We start from the raw sequence: 19,298 nt of genomic DNA, 5'->3' as shown, positions 1-19,298 counted from the left end.
CCGTTCCCGGGCTGCTGCCCGCACTGGTCTTTACACAAACAGCACTTGAGAGCTGCTGCTTTTAATCCCAGATGTGATGCTGAGTTGGTAATGAGCACTTCTGCTGTGGACATTTGCAGCCTGTTTGAGGAACAAGGCCAGTGCCCAGGAACCTGAGTGTGCCAGGCTGGAAACACTCAGGCCTTTCCAGCAGTGCCTGCACTCTCCAGAGCCAGGCCCCGAAGGGAGCTTTCCACTGGACACTGCCAGAGAAGCAGCCCCAGCATCCCTGAATTCCTTTGGGAACGTGGGGTTAAAAGCTTGGCTCGACAGAGCTTCCCAGTGAATGCCAGGAGTTGGAACTGAATTTTTTCCTTAATCAGGAGCAGACAAATTAAAATAAACACAGAAGACTGAATTTACACAACAAGTCATTCATTAAAGGCAGGGCAGAAGGGGGGAGGGAACAGAGAGGGAGTGAGGGTGAGAGAGCCTCCAACAAACAGGGAGCATATCCTCCAAAGGGGAGCAGATCCTCCAAAGGGGAGCAGATCCAGCAACAAACAGGGAGCAGATCCGAGCCAGGCTGTGCCAGCAGCCTCTGGGAAAGGTGGCAGTGACAACGCAGAAGTGTTGTAACAACAGCCAAGGTGATTCTCAGGAGTGAGGAATCCTTCACATCTGAAAGGAACACAAACCCCTGGTCCCCCTGAATGTGTCAGACCCGTTTGTTCAGGGCTCTGGGGGCTCTTGGGGGGGATCTGGTAAATGCATGACAGGAAATACAAAAATAGGTTTTTCTCTAATTGTAAAAGTGCTTTACAGTGACCTCAGCTGTAAGGAAAAGGATCTCCTGAGATGCTGAGGAAGCAGCAGCCCCACAGCTCCTGCTCCAGCTGCTTCTGCAAATCTGGGGAATTCCAGACCAGGCTGGCAGCACCTGGAATCTGAGAATCCCACCATGGTTTGGCTTGGAAATTACCTTAAAGCTCCTCCAGTGCCACCCCTGCCATGGGCAGGGACACCTTGCAGTGTCCCAGGCTGCTCCCAGCCCTGTCCATCCTGGCCTTGGCATTTACAGGGATGTCCAGTCCACAGCCTCTCTGTTTCCCAAGGGCCTCCTGAGCCCCTTCAGGCCCTGGCAGGGGCTCTGAGCTCTCCCTGGGGCCTTCTCTCCACCAGGTGAGCACCCCCAGCTCTCCCAGCCCGGTCCCTCAGAGTTCCCCAGGGTTGGATTTCCACTTTAACTCCATCATTGTCCTTCTGTCCTGCCCAGGCTGAGCTCTGGGTCCCCTGGAGCAAACGGAGACCTCCAGCTGGCTCTCGTGTCCCCAGCAGCCAGGCAGCCCCAGCAGTGCTCTGTCTGCTGCCATCCTCTCGTGGATGAAACCCAGAGGCTGTGTAGGAGGTTAAAAATATCTCCATTCATTATTTACTCCTTGCAGCGAGAGCCCGCTGCTTTGAAGTGTGATTATAAATAAAAACACCATCAGAAACGCTGCCTGCCCACCCTTCCCCTGCAGGAATATTTGCTCTTTGTCCCGCTCTGCTCTCCTGGGAACTCTTCCAGCTCACCTCCTTTAAATATATATTTGAATTTTCTTCCAGTGCAAATCACCCCTTTCTGGAAATGCATTTCCAGCGGTGCATCCCCCTTTGCCTTGGCAGCCCGGGAGCTGCTCAGCTGCCATGGGGATCAAAACCCATCCTGCTCTTCATCCCAGTATTTCCAGAGCTCACAGAAATGCACGTACAGATAATTCCACGTGGGTGGAAAACGAGGAGCATCATCATCACCCGCTGAAGTGTTCTGCCACTCCTTCTCAAAACAGAAACAAAGGAATCTTCAGATCAGCCCGAGGGAATAAACACGCTCTCCTGTATCTGAAGGCAGAGTTCCTTTAAGGTTGACCCGACTTATTTTCAATAAACATCTTTGCCTCCCCCAGCAGACCTAACCCTTTCTTTGGAGATAAACTCCCCGTGGGGGGCTGTGGATTGCAGGTTTAGAGTTTCGTGGGGAGCCCGGGGCCCATGACTCCCAGTGTGAGCAAGGTTTTAGGGATAAAGGGTGATGTTTGCTCACTAAAAGACATCTTCGGAATGCCCCGTCCTGGGCAGGTTGGACCCTGGGGCTTGGAGCAGTCTGGGACAGCAGGAGGTGTCCCTGCCATGGCAGGGATGGCACTGGGTGGGCTTTCAGGTCCCCTCCAGCCCAAACCATTATGGGATTGTATTTTTCGGATAAATTACAACAAAGTGCTGAAAAAAATTCCCCAGGGAGGGAGGGAGGGGCAGTCCCGCGGGGCTGCATGGCCCAGCTCCGCTCCAGGGAGGGCAAATTCCCACTGGGGAGGGGCAGTGCCCATCCCAAGCCCCCTCTGGAGCAGCCAGACCCTGCTGAGCCCAGGGCAGCTCTGCTCTGCAGGGCACCACAGGGGGATTTTCCATACCCAGCACGTGCTGCATGTCCAAGGAAAAGTCCAGGGATGCCTTGAGGAATCACCTAGCTCTGCAGGGGGGAAACAAAACCAGCCCTTGGGCCAGGGTGAGCAATTCCAGGGACTAAATTGTGTGGAAACAAGGATGGAAACACGTTTGTTTTGATAAATGCTGTGGGTTTGACTGGAAGAAAACATCTGCAAAACCCCTCCTGTGGCACTGAGGACTCTGCTCCAGCCCGAAATTTCTGCCATGGGACATTACACGTGGTTCCACGAGGAGCTGGTGGCAGAGCAGTGACAAGGAACCGTTTGTGTGTGCAGCAGGTGGGTGGGAGGGGAATCACTGCACGGGGCTGGGAGAGGGAAATGGGAAGGATGCAAATGGATCTAACAGGGTGGGAGATAAAAACGTACTGGGACCATCTCCCCAGCTGCAAGGAGACAAGGGGCCCGTGGACTTCCCATTCCAAGGCTCTGGAAGCTGCATTTGGTGAGAGTGGAGGAAGAGGGCGGGGAGGAAGGAAGGAGAGGAGGAGGGAAAGGTGAGCGTTTGTCTGCTCCACAGTCTGGCTTTGAGCAGAAACGTCTGCTGTGGGCGGCAGGAGAAGGGGGAGGCTGCAGGCACCGCCTGTTACTGCCACCCCACACATCTTCTCTTCTCCTCCTTCACCCCAAACCATCAGCTCACATTCCTCTCCCGAGACAGCCCGGTGGGAGTCAGTTCTGGGTGAGACAGGGGCGGCTGGGACACTTTGAGCGGTTTCTGTTACAGTGTAACTGCCCCGGGGGCCAAGGCAGCCCCTCGGCGCTGCCCACCTCGTCCGTGGCTGTGGGAACCGCCGAGCCCGGCCCTCCGGAGGAGCAGGGCATCCACACCCCCAGATCTCCCGGGAAAACAGCTCCGGGCCTCACAAAATGTGCTTTTTGTAGCGATTTGTGGTAAAAGGCAGTGGCCAATTGTCCCTCACCTCGGGGGCGGAGGGTGGGCAGGGGATGACCCAGACCTGCAGGGAGGGCTCGTCCCTTCGTTAATTCCCCGTTGTTCAGTGCCACGCCTGGGCTGCTCTTTTTGTGCCAACGCTGGCAGGAGCCCAGGATGCTGCTCAGGGAGCAGAGGAGAGCCATTCAGGTCCCTGTGCTGCTCTGAGACACTTTTGTGGGGACAAGGAGCTGAAACATCCCACAGGGATGAGCTGACAGATATTCCAGCTCCTTCCAGAGCACACAGGGGCTGAAGTTTCCTTGGATTTCAGTGAAGACCCAATGTCAAGGGAAATGGGCAGGGGGTGGCAGGGGTGGGCTGCCCTGGGGCTGTAGGGTGAGGGACTGGGGGGCCCTGGGGCTGTAGGGTAAGGGGTTGAGGTGCTGTGGGGCCATGGGGAGAGGGGTTGGGGTGCTGACCCTCTCCAGGGAAGTGGGAGCAGGTCCCAGATCTCTTTACACCCCATCACACGTCCCCTCTGCCTCCCGGCCCCGCTGCTCCCCCACCGTGTCTTTGTGCTGGACTTTGTTGGACTCCTCCAAGAGTTTGGAACTTTATTCAGCAATGGAATAAGGGGCAAGAAAAAAGGACCCCTGTCAGGGTGCCTTTCAGCACGGCAAAGGCTCGGCAGAGCCCAGGCACCCCCCAAATCCCAGGCAGGGCTTTGCCATCCCCGGCAGCACTTCCAGCCAGGGACAGGAGAGTCTCTGCCAGTGCTGGAGGGTCCCAGGCAGTCCTGGATCCCCACGGAGGCTGCAGAACCCCCTGGGTTGCCTGAGGGGCCGTGCTGGGCTGGGCCGGGGGGAAGCAGATGTGAGAGTGTTTCTGCTGAGCTCTGGAGCTCAGTGTTGGAGCCTGGCCTCAGAATTCCCACAAGACCTGCCCGTGCTGCCCCTGTTTGCTGAGCGCTACACTGCAGACAGGCCAGAGAGGTGTGAGAAGCTCCAGCTGGGCTGCCCTCCCCTCCAGCTCCCCAAACTGGGCCAGACTGGGTGGATTGGGCCAGGTCTAAACTGTGGGAGGGGACCTCGAATGTCCCCAGGGGCAGCGCCCGCAGTCCCGGCCCTGGCACAGCCTTGGCCTCTCTCCGCAGCCCCACAAGGGCTGATCTGGTCCAGTCTGACCCGATCTGATCCAGTCTGATCCGTTCTGCTCTCCTCCGTTCTGGCCGCGGAGGGGACCACGGGGAGCGGAGCTGTGCCCAGGTGGCCCCAGCCGGGCCGGGGGTGCCAGCACGGGGAGGGGTCCCCGTGCCTGTGGGTGGCACACAGGGGTGTCCCCAGGGCACCTAGGCTCTTTGAAAGCCCCACACCTCCAAGAGCTGCACCTGGAAGTTCTCCTGGCAGAGCGGGGGGTTGTCGAAGGTCTCGCAGTGCTCCGTGTGTCCCCGCAGCAGGCTGGCGTCCAGGGACAGCGCTTGGCCTCCCCCTCCGCCTGAAAGAGCAGCCAGGCTCGGGCCGGCCCTCCCGTGCTGGTGCCACCCTCGGCCCCGGTGCCCCCGCACGGAAGGGGGGAAGGGATGGGCAGGGGTGCTCCCGCCCCGGGCAGCGAACCCCAGCGTGGTTTGGGCTGTGGGGGCCCCCTGGGGCTCTCGGGAGGAGCTCCCTGGGCTGGGGAAGGGGAGCTGCCCTCGCCTGCTCGCACTTTAACCCGATATCCCCAACCGGAGCTCCTGGGAGCCGATAGGGATCCCCCTTACTGATAGGGATCCCCCCCTTAATGATAAGGATCCCCCCCTCACTGATAGGGATCCCCCCCTTAATGATAGGGATCCCCCCCCTCACTGATAGGGATCCCACCCCTTAATGATAGGGATCCCCCTTACTGATAGGGATCCCCCCCTCACTAATAGGGATCCCGCCCCTTAATGATAGGGATCCCCCCTTATCGATAGGGATCCCTCCTGACTGATAGGGATTCCCCCTTATCGATAGGGATGCCCCCTTATCCATATCAATCCCCTCTTATCAATAGGGATCCTCCCTTACCGATATCGACCCCCCCTTACCGATAACGATCCCGTCCCGGGAGCCGGACATGAACATGGAGGCCGTTTTGGAGGGCAGCAGGAAGTGCCTGATGGCCAGGAACGGGGACAGGCGGCCTCTCCCCTGCGGCGAGGGCACGGCCAGGTGGTTGGGGCTGGAGCTGCGGCTGTCCCGGGAGGAGCCGAGCGGGGATTCGGGAGCGGGGGAAGGCGAGCGCTGCCGGGAGCGCGGCACGGCCTTGGCCAGCTCCGGCTTCTTGATGAGCACCCACTCGTACCTCTCTGCCTCGGGGCGCACCTGGGCAGCGGGACACACCTGGTGACTCCCGGGGCACCGCGCCACCCTGGGGGAAGGTGCTGCTGCTGCTCCGGCCCTGGACCTGGGGCAGGGAAGGGACGGCGTGTCCCGGCAGGACAGCAGCGAAGGGACAGAGCCGGCCACAAAGCGTGACTTACAGTGAACACAAAGCACTCCCCTGTCCCAAAAAAGCCCGACGTGGCTCCGCTCTTCTTCCTTTCGGCCCAGTCGGAGGAGAGAAAGGCCCCACACACCTCGGGAGAGAGCACAGGGAGCTCAGGGGACGGATCAGTCTCACTCGTGGCCCCTCTCCCCCTCACCCTCTCCTCCTGGTTCCCCAGCACCCCCGGCTGAGGTGTGTCCTGGTGGCCGAGGTGCACTTTGTTCTGCCCTGGGAGCTGGGACAGACCCAGGCCAGGGCAGGACAGGGACCACGCAGCCCGTGGGTGCTCCCAGCAGTGCCAGTGGGGTCACCCAGCCCATCCCCTTCCCCAGCCCTGCTGGAAACACTCACCTCCCCCTCGGTGGTTTTGATGAGCAGCACCGTGGGCTCGTAGCCTTCACAGCACGTGTAGAACCTGCAGAGATGGACAAGGGTGGGCTCGGGGGGAGCTGGAGCCCTGGGCAGGGCGTGCTGGCTGTCCCTGGCCGCTCACAGCGTGCTGGCACAGAGTGGCACACGGGGACATCCCTGCCTGGCACAGCCACAGGGCTCCCTGTGCCCCGGGCAGTGCCCAGGTGTCGGTGGCCATCTGGGCCAGCCTCTGCCCTCTGCCTTAAGCCACCCTCAGGACCCCGAATGGAGCCCAGGTCACTCGTGCTGCTCCTCCCTCCAGCACCAAGCCCTGCCCAGGTTTCCCCTCTGCCCAGCCCCCCCGGCCCCGGGGCAGGTGAGGCTTCACCTCTGCAGGCTGCAGCCGTCCTCAGAGGTGGAGAAGAGCAGCAGCGGGGGGAAGAGCGAGAAGCGCTCGGGGAGCCAGGACCAGACGAGGCGCATCTCTTGCGCAGTGACAGTGCTGGAGCTGAACTTCTGCATGTCCACAGCCAGGTGGAAGGACGGCCTGGGGGGGAGGGACATCAGGCCAGGCTGGGGCCCTCTGCTTTTGGGGCACAGCCCCTGCAGCAGGTTCAGCCCTGCCCTGTGCACTGTGAGCTCTGTGCCAACATCCCCAGCTCTGCTGTGCCATGTCCCCTGACTGGGGTCATTGACTCTGGCTGTGCCGTGTCCCCTGACAGGGTCCCCAGCCTGGCTGTGCCGTGTCCCCTGACTCTGGCTGTGCCGTGTCCCCTGACAGGGTCCCCCAGGGGCTGCGAGGGCCCAGCACAGCCACAGCTGTGGGAGGTTCCTGCAGCTCTCCCGAGGGTTCTCCACAGGAGCTCTCATTTTGGCAGCTCAGCCCCAGAGCTGGGGGGCACAGAGCTCTCCTCACCTCCTCTGCACCACGGTGATGCCCCTCTCCACCAAGGCCTTCCTGTTGGCCATGTGGAGCAGCCAGATCTCCTTGCGGGAGAAGAGGCGGATGCCGAAGGCTCTCTCCAGGAGTTTGTCCACGGTGACGTGCTCGGTGATGTTCCTGACGAAAGCCTGCAGCTCGGCCTTGATGTCGGAGCCCTGCGGCCCGGCCGGGGCCGCCGAGAGCCTGAACTGCTTCAGCAGGGCCAGGGCGATGCGGTACAGGACCTTCTGGCCCTCCAGCAGGAACACGTCCAGCACGCGCACGGCGTAGCCAAAGGGCAGCCCGGGGAAGAGCCACGACAGCCACTCCGAGTAGACCTCGAGGACGTTGTCGGCGGCGCCAGCTATGAGCTTGTGAGCCGCGGGGCAGTGCTTGCTGGCCAGGTCCCCGAAGGTCATGCAGGAGGCCTGGTGGGCCAGGAAGGACTGGTCGATGTAGGCGGCGTGGGGAGCGTTGCTGGCGATGAGGCGCGAGAGGCTCTCGAAGCACTGGGCCTCGTCCTCGCTGTAGTGCAGCAGCAGCGCCGCCAGCGCCGGCAGCAGCGGGCTGTGCGTGATGTCGGGGAACAGGGCACCCACGCAGATCAGGATCTTCTTCAGGGCCGTGACGCCGTGCGGGCTGAGGCAGTAGGTGGGCACGGGGCAGCCCTCCAGGAACTCGGGCAGGGGGTGCGAGCTCACGCTGGGCTTCCCGAAGAGCCGGGCGGCCACGTCGCGGTACACGAGCGCGTCGGGGGTGACGAGGCGGCAGGAGACGCGCTGGATGAGCCGGGGGTAGAGCCGGGCCCGGCCCGCGTGGCTCCCGGCCCAGCAGCCTTCCCTCGCCAGCCGCTTCAGCTCCTTCGGGGGCCGGCCCAGGACGTCCCGCGGGATCTGCGCCGGCCCCTGCGCCTCCGGCATCTTGTCCCACTCCACGAAGTGCCCGCAGCCCCGGCCCGGGGAGGTGTCTATGTCCCAGGTGTCAGCCTCGGACGTGACCACGATGGTGACCGGGGAGGAGCCGAGCGCCTCTGCGGGACAAAGAGCTTCTATTGATCACCAGCAGCGTTCCACCCCGGCTCAGGGCGCTCTGAGTCTCACAGCCACGTGCTGCATGTCTTTGCTCTCCCCCGCAAAGGGAAGCGTTTCAGGCTTTGTCCTCTCCCGCTCCCATCAGCTCCGGGCCCCGGAGAAGTGTGGGGCCAGGCCCAGCTGGGTGTCAGGGCAGCTTCTCACACTGTGAGGGGCTTTTCACCGCTCCCAAAGCTCCCGGCCCCGATCAGGGCTCGGGCAGCCGCCCGAGAGAGGAGAGAGGGCTCCGGAGAGCTGAGCCGAGCCCTGCCGGGGCTGGGAGCTGTCCCCGCGTGGGTGAGCTCTGCTGGGCACTCACCCACGCCCGGCGACACCGCCAATTAGCGCACCCATTAACCCTGGGACGCTTGTAGCGCGCCTGTGCTCGGTTGCTGGGGGTCAGGGATGGATTCGCACTGAGCCGAGGGGACACGGGGGACAGCCCGTGGTGGCACATCGGGAGGGTCCCGGGCCGGGTCCGGCTCTGGCTCTCGCTCTCCAGCTCAGTTTGGCGCTTGCCCAAGGCCAGCAGGAGCAGTGGGCCGGTCTCAGCCTGGTTCAGGGCAGGAGCTGCTGGATCCGGAGCCGCTCGGGCCGACTCCTGTCCCGGACACAGCCTGACCCCGGCACAGTCACAGGGGCTCCTGGCCACAGAAACCAGGCTGAGACATCACCGGGGGTCGATCGGGGGCGGTTTGCAGCCCAAATTCACCCCAAATTCCTCTCTCAGGGCGCTGCCCTGCCCCGGTACCGAGGAGCATCAGCCCGAGCCCACCCGACCGACCGCCGTACCCCGGCCCCGGGTGCTGAACGGAGGCTCCGCTCTGCCCGGCCCGGGACGAGCCGGGGGCTCGGGGCAGGAGCCCGGCTGTGCCCCAGCCCCTGCGCCCCCCGGCCGTGGCCCGGCACGGGCGGGTCCCGCTCTCGCACTCACCTGGCCCGGTGCCCGGCTCCTCGCCCGCGGCCGGCTCGGCCATGGGGAGGGCGGCGGCCGCGCCCCCGGGGCAGCGGGGCAGGCTGAGCCCCACCTGCAGCATGTGCCAGCTCGGCCACCCCTGCCGGGTCCCCTGTGGCACCGCACCTGCCCGCGCTTTTAAGGTGCGGGCCAGCCCCGGCCCCGCGGTTTATTTGGGGTAAACACAGCGAGGGGTGGAGCAGCTCCGCGCCCGCATCGCCCCTTCCTGCCCCAATTCCGCGCCGGGCCCGGCCGGGGGCTGTAAACACCCCGTGGGCCGAGATAGCATCAAACAGCAACACGGGCAGTAAATGAAGCCTTCATTTTCCCGAGGATAACCTTCGGCTGCTGCGGCCCGGCCGTGGGGCTCCAGCGTTCCCGGTGTGCCCCCGGGAAATGCTCGGTACCGATCGCTCCCAGTCTCAGAACGCGCTGCAGAGCTGCAGAATGGCGCTGTGCTCACGGGCAGAGGAGCTGGGCTGGAGGAAAAGCGGCCTCCAGCAGCTGGGAGAGGCTCCCGGGACACCGCCCGGGTCGCACAGCGCTGCTCTCAGCTCGGGCTGCACTCAGCGGGCACTTTATAGGCATCCTAACCTTTTAAAGGATGCTTATTTGCCTTTAAAATCGGATTGCTTCCGCTGTGATAAGAGCAGCTGCAGGTTGTTCCTGGCCAGGTCCGGCTGCACCTGCAGCACCTCCCTGAGCATCCGCTGGCCCCGCGGCACCTCTCGAGCCCGGCTCCCTGCTGGAGGAGCCTCTCCTCCCCCTCACCTTCTCCGTGCTGTGCCGAATCCCCCGGGAGCAGCTCGCCTGTCCCGCCACCCCTCCCGGCCTTTACCCCTGACCAGCGGGGAGCCCCGGGGGTGGGGGGGGGGCGAGGGTCAGCAAATCCCCCGGGCTGCGCCGGATGCCAGTGGGGCGAGGGGGTCTTCCAATGGGAGTTATATTTATCCTGATCTCCTTCTCCTGATCCTCCCCAGAGCCTGTCCGGGGCCTGGCGGGGGGTTCTGCTCCACAGGCTGCTCCAGAAGGGGCAGTGCCGGCCCCAGCCCTGCCCAGCTCCGGCAGCAGCGGCTCCTTCCCGCTGCCTTCCCCGGACCCTGTGGGCCGCCTTATCCTCATCTGCCTTCCCCAGGACAGCGGGCGCCCGTTCTGCCAGCCCCCCGCAGCTCCGACACCTCCGGCAGCCGCTCCGGAGATAGGGATGGAAGTGAACTAGGGACATGGCGGAAGGAAATGTCGCTTCATGCCTTTTTAATGCCGAAATATGAAATATGTAGAGCAGCGCAGCCCAAGGCCATGAATGTTTCATGGCCGCAGCTGTGGGAGCATCTCCGGCGGTGCGAAGAGCCGGGCCAGGGCACAGAGCCCGCCCCGTTATCAACATCGTTATCACCATTGCTGTCATTGTGTCCCGGGCAGGGAGGGGGCTCAGCGGGGTTTGGGGCTGGGGGTTTGGATGGGGGGGGTCTCAGAAACCCCAAATAAGTGGGGCTTGAGCAGTATTTTCTCTGCCTTTGGAGTGTTTGGAGGTGCAGATTAAATTCCTGCCTTCAGGATGGTGAAGTGTCAGAATTGCACAGATACACCTCAACAACAGCAGACCAATAAAAAATTACTGCCCAATCTGTCTGTATTTATAGAGGGCAAAGTTCTCTACTGCCATCAGTGCCAGCTCTGAGGAGCCCAAAGCCCAGTGAGATGTGGGACTGGTGCTGTTTGGAGCCTTTCTGGGGCTGGAACTCTCTGGGCTTGTGTTTTATGGAAACACTGCACACGTGGCTGACTTCTCCATAAAATCATTTGTCCCATGCTCTGTGTTTTCCAGCTTCCTTTAATCCATCAACAGGTAGAGGGGAATATTTGGCAGCGTTTGATTCTACTCTAAACAAGGTTCCCACAAGGAGAGAGGTGTTTCCAAAACAGAAATGCCTGTTGAGAAACCCACGGCTGAGCAGTCGCGTGTCCTGTGCCTCCTGAGAGCTGAAATGCAGGGAAATTTCTTTGTACAGCACTGGCCTTTTAGGGAGAATGTAAACAGGGCTTTATTTTTGTAGTATTTTGCAATTAGCACGGCTGAAAAATTTCTGGCTTGTTGCTGAGCCAAAAATAGAGCACAGAATCTAAAATAGAACAAAAAACCTACAGGGTAAGATTAGAATCCAGCAGTTACCGTCGGTGAACTCTGCTCCATTGAGCTGATCTCAGAGCTTCCACTGGATTCCTTTTTTCTGCAATGGAAATGAGCTCTTTTGTTCTGCCCTGCAGGGGGAGGCAGCAGTGGGGTCTGTGCTCAGTGACTTTCTCGGCTGTGTCCCCTTTGTGCTGTTCTGGGTCAGTTCAGTGCAGTGCTCTCCACGTTTTTGGGATTGGTGGGAGCCCCACAGGCTCTGCGTCCATTACACACAAACCCCGTTGGGCACAGACCTGGAATAATTCTCTTTTTCCTTCCATGTGTTTAACTCACCCCGTGAGTCAATTGGAGAAGAGAGAGGATGAAAGAGGTAATAAAACCCCAGCCTTGTTTCCCAGCTGTTAGCCAGCTATGGACAGCAAAGTGACTCTGCCAGTTCCTCCTGCAGGGTGAATTCCCAGCCCTTCCCAAATGTCCCTGTGGGTCTGGTTTCTAGGGGTACAGGCAGAGACACCTCAGGGCCTGGATCTTGTGCCAGGAAATCCAACTTTGCTCTCTTGCCTGAGCCTGGGCTGGGAGTGGGTCTGTAGGGAAGGGGCTCGGGGAGAGCTTGGAAGGAATTTGGAAGGAGTTTGGAGGATTCTTGAAAGGATCTTGGAAGGACTTTGGAGGGATCTCAGAAGGAATTTGGAGGGAGTTTGGAGGGATTCTTGAAAGGATCTTGGAGGGATCTTGGCAGGATCTCAGAAGGAGCTTGGGAGCATCTCAGAAGGATCTTGGCAGGAGCTTGGGGGGATCTTGGCAGGACTTTGGAGGGATCTTGGCAGGAGCCTGGGGGGATCTTGGCAGGACTTTGGAGGGATCCTGGCAGGATCTCAGAAGGATCTTGGCAGGATCCTGGCAGGCCCTGGCAGGAGCTGGTGCCAGGCACGGAGCCCCCGGGCTCTGCAGGGCTCAGCTGCCGTTCCCAGCTCGGGGTCCCTCTGCAATCCTGGCAGATCCTGGCCCAGCTCTGGGATCCTGGAGGTGGCAGAGCCCCCCTGGGCTGTGCCTGGGGCTGACTCTCAGCTTTCCCCTGCATTAGAACAATCAGCACCCGGGGTTTGATGGGGCTGAGCACTGACACTTGCCTGGCTTGTGCTGCTTTTCCAGATCTAATCCAGGCCTGATGTGACAGCCCTCGGTGCCCAGGCCCTGCTCTTGCCAGCAGCCCTTCCTTTCATTAACCTTCCTGCCCCACTGATCACATGTTTGCTGCCCAGGGCCTGGGGCTGGGAGCTGTGCCCTGAATTAAGCTGCTTTACGTCTGCTCAGCCCTCGGCGAGTTCCACATCCTGTGAGAGCTGCTCTGAAGCTGTTTCTGGGCTGCAGGGCTGGGCTTTAATGCTCTCGGGGCTGATCCCAAGTGACAACTGCTGCAGGACTCTCCCTGGCTGGGGACAGCGTTCCTGCCCCTCCGGCCCTAATTAAGGAGCCCCTGGAATTCCCAGGGCAGGGCTGGGCTGTTTGTGTGCCCCCCTGGAGCAGGGCCAGCTCCGTTTCCTTTGGTGGGGATTTAATGACAATTCCAGGGTCTTCTGCCCCTTTTTCTCCTTGGGAGGATCTGTGCAGGCAGTTGGAGCAGGGGCTGCAGTGGGGCAGAATTCCCAGGGCCTCACTCCATTCCCAAGGCAGGAGTGGGGAAAGCAGCCAGGAATGTGACTCTGGGTGCCGCTCACATTTGTGAGGAATCTCGCACAGGAACAAGGAGAGGCGTGGAAAGAAGACCTTGGTGTTTGACAGAAGGATTAATCACTGGAAATTCTGAGTGTGGGGTGTGTTTTGAGGGGCTGAAGAGGAAAGTCAGACTGAAATAAATGAAATGAAATTTGAAATGAAATGAAATGAAATGAAATGTGCCCAGGAGCAGCAGGCAGGCTCTACTTTGGCGTTCAGGGTGGTTAATGGAGATGTTGTGATTTAAAACAAGTGGGGTTTTGTCACTTTTAACAAAAAAGGGGCTTTTTTCCTATTTTTCTTTCAGATAAGTTGCCTGGAGCCGGAGCGCGGTGCCCGCCCTGCCGCGGCCAGGGAGAGGAGCTGCAGGCTCTGCTCCGGGCGATTTTCCTGCAGCGCTGCTCCATCCCAGGCCAGGAGATGTCCCCAGCTGCCCGGGATTGCTGCAGGAGCCCCGGCCGGGCCGGGCTGGGCCAGGAGCTCCTGCAGTGCCCCCTGAGCCCCCAGTGCCCTCCTTGGGCACAGAGGGGTGCCCGGCCCAGGGGGGCACTGGGCAGGTCAGAGCAGCTCCATAAAAACTCAGTTTAAAACACCAAAACAACTGCAGCGTTCTCATTTAGGTCTGGGTGTAACTGAAATCGTGGAGAACTTGAGAGATCCTAAAACCCCCCTCATTTCTTCTGCTTGTGGAAGTGCTTTGGGAATGAGCAAGCAAAAGTCTTACTAAGTCAGCAAATCTGCCTCCTTAGATATTCTTCTGCTTTAGAATTTATTTTATATATTTTACTCATTGTCTATAAAGCTATATAATATATAATCTATCCTATATTATTATATATTCAAGTAAACCTACATTTTTAGTATATTTTAACATTAGTATTTGTTATATCAGCACTATAGAATTTCTTTTGGGGGATATTGAAAATGCACTTTGGGAGTTTTCACCATTGCCAGGCTTGTGCTGGTTGTTCCTTAAACAGAGCCCGTGCCCAGGAGGTGCCGTGAAGGATCCAGGGACTCATCCTGCTGGGAGGAGGAGCAGCAGGCACAGGCACAAAAGGGCTTTTGTGGGTTCTGTGCCCAGAAATGCTCCCTGCAGCTGCCCGAGGGGCTGGAGCAGCACAAACCCTCAGTTCCAGCTGCTGCTGCAGGCCCTGTGCCCTGCTCTGCACTCAGCCAGCGAGGCCAAGGCTGGCAGGGAGCAGGAGAGGTGAAATCCCCGGGGAGCAGCAATTCCATCAGCCCCGGGCTCCCCAGCTGGCCCATGAGTCCCATCCTTCCTTTGGGGCGGGCCTTGGTCCCGGGGCCTCGTTTGAGGGAGAAATGGATCGGCTCAAAACCAATCCTCTGATTCTTGGCAAATGGGAGAGCCCAGGCTGGGCCAGGGAGGGAGCCCTGGCAGGGCAGTGCCCAGCCCTCCCTGAGCTCCAGCTGGGCTCTGGGACAGGGCAGGGGGCTCTGGGACAGGACAGGGGGCTGCCAGGAGCCTGACAGACCCCCAGGGCAGCGGAGGGCACAAGGGCCAAGTCTGGGCAGAGGAAGAAGCAGAGACGATGAATGAAGAAGAGAAGGGAGTGAAAAAATGCCAGGTCCTGGACACAGTGGTCAGTCCCCCTGCTGCCAGGGGGACTCACAGGAGCTGTCACAGTGCAGGGAGGAGCCCCTGGAGCTGTCACAATGGGTGCAGGAGCCCCTGGAGCTGTCACAGTGCCCAGAGTAGTGCCGGAGCTCTCACAATGGTTGGAGGAGCCACAGTGCCTCTCTCTGGGACTGAGTAGCCCCAGGGCTCGTCCTGGTGTCCTGGAGTAGCCCCAGGGCTCGTGCAGTGCACAGCAGCCCCCGGGCTGCCCCGAGGCTGGGCCAGCAGCAGGACAGGACCTGCGGTGGCCGCAGCGATGGCCCATGAGGACGGGAGCTATTACCGGGGGCAGTACAAGGAGAGGCTCCTGCCCCTGCTCAGGTCAGGGGCTCCTCCAGCCTCCCCCCGTGCCTCCGTGGCTCCTTCCCTGCCGTGCCAAACTCCCATCCCTCGCCTGCTCCTGTCCCTGCCCTGCCCTGCCCCGGCTGGGCTGGGAGTCCCTGCATGGGAGGGCTGGGGGGCCGCACTGCCAGGGGGGTTCCGAGGTGGGGCTGGGGTCCTGCCCGCCCCTGGGACACAGCCCAGCTCCAGGGCACCCTGCCAGGATGCTGTGTGAGCTGGGGACCTGCGCGGCAGGGAGCTGCAGGCGGCAGAGGAGGACTCCACCAACTCCTTCATCTGCGTCCTGAAGAAGATGAAGGAAGTGCGGCTGATGGAGAAGGTGGTGGAGGAGACAGAGGAGGTGAGGAAGCTGGGAGGCTGCTGGGACGTGGCTGGGGCGCTTTGCAAGGTGGCAGGGCGGGCGGGGAGTGGCTCTAGCTGTGGCAGCCGTGTCACCCTCGGTCCGGTGCTGCCAGGCCTTCGCAGAGAGGATGGAGACCCTCGCCGAGCAGTGGAGGGACCTGCACGCCAGGAGGGCCCAGCTGAAAGCCCACGTGGTGACATCTGGGACGACTGTAAAGGTACCCCTGGCACCCCTGGCACACCTGGCACACCTGGAACATGTAGCACACCTGGCACATTTGATACACCTGCAATACCTGGCACACCTGATACACCTGGCACATGTGGCACACCTGATACCCCTGGTACTCCTGGCACACCTGGCACACCTGGAACATGTAGCACACCTGGCACACCTGATACACCTGCAATACCTGGCACACCTGATACACCTGGCACATGTGGCACACCTGATACCCCTGGTACTCCTGGCACATCTGATACACCAGCCACACATGGCACACTTGGAATATGTAGCACACCTGATACTTCTGGTACTCCTGGCACAGCTGGCACATGTGGCACCTGGCACATCTCATACACCTGGAACACCTGGAACACGTAGCACATCTCATACACCTGGCACATCTCATACCCTTGCCACACATGGCACACCTGGAATACATAGCACACCTGACACTCCTGCTACTCCTGGCACAGCTGGCACACTGCCCCTGCTCACCAGCCCCTCTGCCCTGGGAGGAGCCCCAGCCCAGCTCTCCCAGCCAAGGCTCCCCTGAGGCCAGAGCTGTGGGAGCAGGGATTTGTGCCCTGGGTGGGAGAGGGGTGTTCTGGAAGGCACAGCCCCAGCCCAGGTGCTGCCCAGCCAAAGGGACAGGGAGGGAGTGGTGCCGAGTGCTAGGCTCTCCTTCTGGAGGCTCTCCTGAGTGAGCCAGCTCTGCCTTCCCGTGCCTCCCTCCCCTTCTGGCTGTGGCTACTGCTGGAAACCTCGCCAGGAGAATGAAAGGCTGAGAACCCAAGCTCTGAAGAAAGCCAAAGAAGAGAAAGAGGAGAATTCAAAAAAGGAGAGTGAGCTCTTGAGGGCTAGGAGGGAACTGGAAGCCCTGAGAAAAAAGCACCAGAAACTCTCCAAAAAGTTGCTGAAGTACTCCCCATTCAAGAAGTACCTGGAGGATGTGGTGGAGAATTCACAGGTGAGCTTGGACATGGCTCAGGGAGGGCTCCCCTGGCTTTGAACCAGAGGGATGAGGCAAGGCCAGGGAAATCAGCCCCTGACAAAACCCAGAGACTCCAGGTGGGCTGGGAGGGGCTCCCTGGCCACCAAGGTGGGTGACAGGGAGCAGGGTCAGGAGAGGAGAACCAGGACAGGGGAAGGCAGGGCAGGGTGTCCCTGACCCCAGGGAGAGCAGGGCAGGGTGTCCCTGACCCCAGGGAGAGCAGGGCAGGTTGTCCCTGACCCCAGGGAGGGTAGGGCAGGGTGTCCCTGACCCCAGGGAGGGCAGGGCAGGGTGTCCCTGACCCCAGGGAGAGCAGGGTCGAGGGAGGCAGGGGGGTGTCCCTGACCCCAGGGGAGGGCAGGGTTCCCCCCAGGGCAGGGTGTCCCTGACCCCAGGGAGGGCAGGGCAGGGTGTCCCTGACCCCAGGGAGAGCAGGGCAGGGTGTCCCTGACCCCAGGGAGGGCAGGGCAGGGTGTCCCTGACCCCAGGACCTGTGCTGCAGTTCCGTGACATTGATGACGTCATCAGCTACTACAAGGCGCTGCTGAGGACCCGCAAGGACCTGCTGCAGTCCCAGTGGTGGCACCGGCAGCTGTTGGAGCAGGGCAAGGGCCTGCAGCAGCAGCTCAGGGCAGAGAAGGAGGCTGAGATGCACCAGTGCAGGAACGACCTGGTGCAGCTCAAGGAATCCTTTGCCCAGGCTCAAAGTGACATCCAGCAGTGGGTAAGGAGCTGAGGGGTGGCCAGGGAGGGCCTGGGAGGACAGGACTGGCTCCTCCTGCAGCCAGGGGCTCATGGCAGGGCCCAGCAGCAGTTTGGGGTGGGAGGAGATTCCCCATCCCCTTCGCCATCCCTATCCCCATCCCCATCCATCCCCATCTCCATCCATCCCATCCCATCCCATCCCATTCCCATCCCGATCCCGGGGCTGCAGGAGGAGGAGTGAGAGCCCGGGGGGGGGCAGGTTTGTCACCAAGGGAGGTGACAGTGGCAGCGCTGCAGGGCTGGCAGGGAGGGCGTGCCAGGGTGGGCACTGCAGGGTGGGCAGCACAGGCAGGCTGGCCCCGACTCTGCTCCCAGCACACTGGGCTGCACTGGCTCCAGCCCAGCCCCAGCCCACCGGCTCCTTCCCAGCCTGGATGAGGCTGAGCTGGGGGTCTCCAGCGGGGGTCCCGGGGCTGAAGCAGCCCTGCTGGGACTGTCTCGTGTCCCCAGGAGGATCGCTGGGCCCAGGTGCAGGACAGGGCTGCCAGGAAGGCCGTGGAGCTGAGGTCCCTCACCATGGCCATCCATGGCCTGTTCCACACCGCCAGTGCGCGGCTGCAGCCGCAGGGCAGGGTGGCAGCTGGGGACAGCCACCGGCAGCTGGACATGGTAACGTGGGCACAGCCCGGGCACAGCCTGGGCACAGCCCTGTCCTGACAGGACAAGCAGCAGGAATCGCTCCCCCAGGGCGAAGGGAGCCCCCAGGCCCAGCACAGTCTCCCTCCTCCCCTGGGGTCCCTGGCAGGGAATGGTGGGGACAACCGGGCAAACCTGTCCCTCCCCAGGAGGGGGGAGTGGGGCCGGGGGGCAGCAGGGGGGGCAGGCACAGACAGGGGGTGCAGGGATGTGGGGATTCAGGGTTTGGGGGTGCAGGGATGTGGGGATGAAGGGATACACGGGGTCAGGGACAGGGGATGCAGGAATGCAGGGTTATGGGGATACAGGGTTTGGGGGTGCAGGGATGTGGGGATGCAGGAATGCAGGGACAGAGGCTGCAGGAATGCAGGGATATGGGGTACAGGGTTCAGGGGTGCAGGGATGTGGGGATGCTGGGACAGGGAGTGCAGGGATGTGGGGATACAAGGTTTCAGGGATACATGGATTTGGGGGTGCAGGGGTTCAGGGGTGCAGGGATGCAGGGATTCAGGGAGTGCAGAGATATGGGAATGCAGGGTTTGGGAGTGCAGGGTTTTGGTGGTTTCCATAATATGGGGATGCAGGGACAGGGAGTGCAGGGATCCAGGGGTGCAGGGATGTAGGGATGCAGGGATGCAGGGTTTGGAGGTGCAGGGTTTGGGGGTGCAGGGATACGGGGATGCAGGGTTTGGGAGTGCAGGGTTTTGGGGTTGCAGGGATATGGGGATGCAGGGTTTGGGGGTGCAGGGATATGGGGATGCAGGGTTTGGGGGTGCAGGGTTTTGGGGGTGCAGGGATATGGGGATGCAGGATTTGGGGGTGCAGGGATACAGGGATGCAGGGTTTGGGGGTGCAGGGTTTTGGGGGTACAGGGATACAGGGATGCAGGGTTTGGGGGTGCAGGGTTTTGGGGTGCAGGGATACGGGGATGCAGGGTTTGGGAGTGCAGGGTTTTGGGGGTGCAGGGATGCAGATCCAGCCTTGGCCAGCGTTCAGTTCCTTTCCCCCACAGAGGCATGCTCTGGTGCTTTCTTGTCCTGTCACTTAGCTCAGGGACATCTGCCCTGCAGGAGGGACAGGCTCCCCTCTGCCTCCTCTCCCATCCCTGCCTGACCCTGCCCTGTCCCTGTCCCTGTCCCTGCCCAGATCCGGCAGTTCATCCACGACCTCCAGGACTTCACGGAGGACATGAAGGAGCGTGGCCGAGCTCTGTGAGAGCCTGCCCTGCCAGCCAGGCAGCAGCAGGGCAGGCAGGGAGAGGAGAGGATGAGAGAACCCTGCAGATATTGCAGACTAAAATATATAGCAAATATTTAAAGGCATCTCTTCATTTCCTGCTGATCTCCCCTGCTCTTC

General features: G+C 61.1%; 2 protein-coding genes across 2 annotated transcripts; one reads left to right on the top strand and one right to left on the bottom strand.

The window, feature by feature from the left end:
• Positions 1–3,767: 3,767 nt before the first annotated feature.
• LOC127060243 (TBC1 domain family member 24-like) lies at positions 3,768–8,047 on the bottom strand. Its single transcript, XM_050981321.1, has 6 exons — positions 7,121–8,047; positions 6,593–6,790; positions 6,205–6,268; positions 5,849–5,944; positions 5,414–5,690; positions 3,768–4,839 (listed from the first exon to the last, which is right to left on the bottom strand). The coding sequence occupies exons 1-6, from the start codon at positions 8,044–8,046 to the stop codon at positions 4,694–4,696; spliced, it is 1,707 nt and encodes a 568-aa protein (XP_050837278.1). The 5' UTR covers position 8,047; the 3' UTR covers positions 3,768–4,693.
• A 6,849-nt stretch (positions 8,048–14,896) lies between these two features.
• CCDC42 (coiled-coil domain containing 42) lies at positions 14,897–19,157 on the top strand. Its single transcript, XM_050981585.1, has 7 exons — positions 14,897–14,961; positions 15,217–15,322; positions 15,438–15,542; positions 16,320–16,517; positions 17,044–17,265; positions 17,757–17,915; positions 19,089–19,157. The coding sequence occupies exons 1-7, from the start codon at positions 14,897–14,899 to the stop codon at positions 19,155–19,157; spliced, it is 924 nt and encodes a 307-aa protein (XP_050837542.1).
• Positions 19,158–19,298: the final 141 nt, after the last annotated feature.

This window comes from Serinus canaria, chromosome 18 (genome assembly GCF_022539315.1).
Source record: "Serinus canaria isolate serCan28SL12 chromosome 18, serCan2020, whole genome shotgun sequence".
Taxonomy (NCBI): Eukaryota; Metazoa; Chordata; class Aves; order Passeriformes; family Fringillidae; genus Serinus; species Serinus canaria.
The sequence above is the reverse complement of the archived record's forward strand: the minus strand, read 5'-3'. Positions and strand labels throughout refer to the sequence as shown.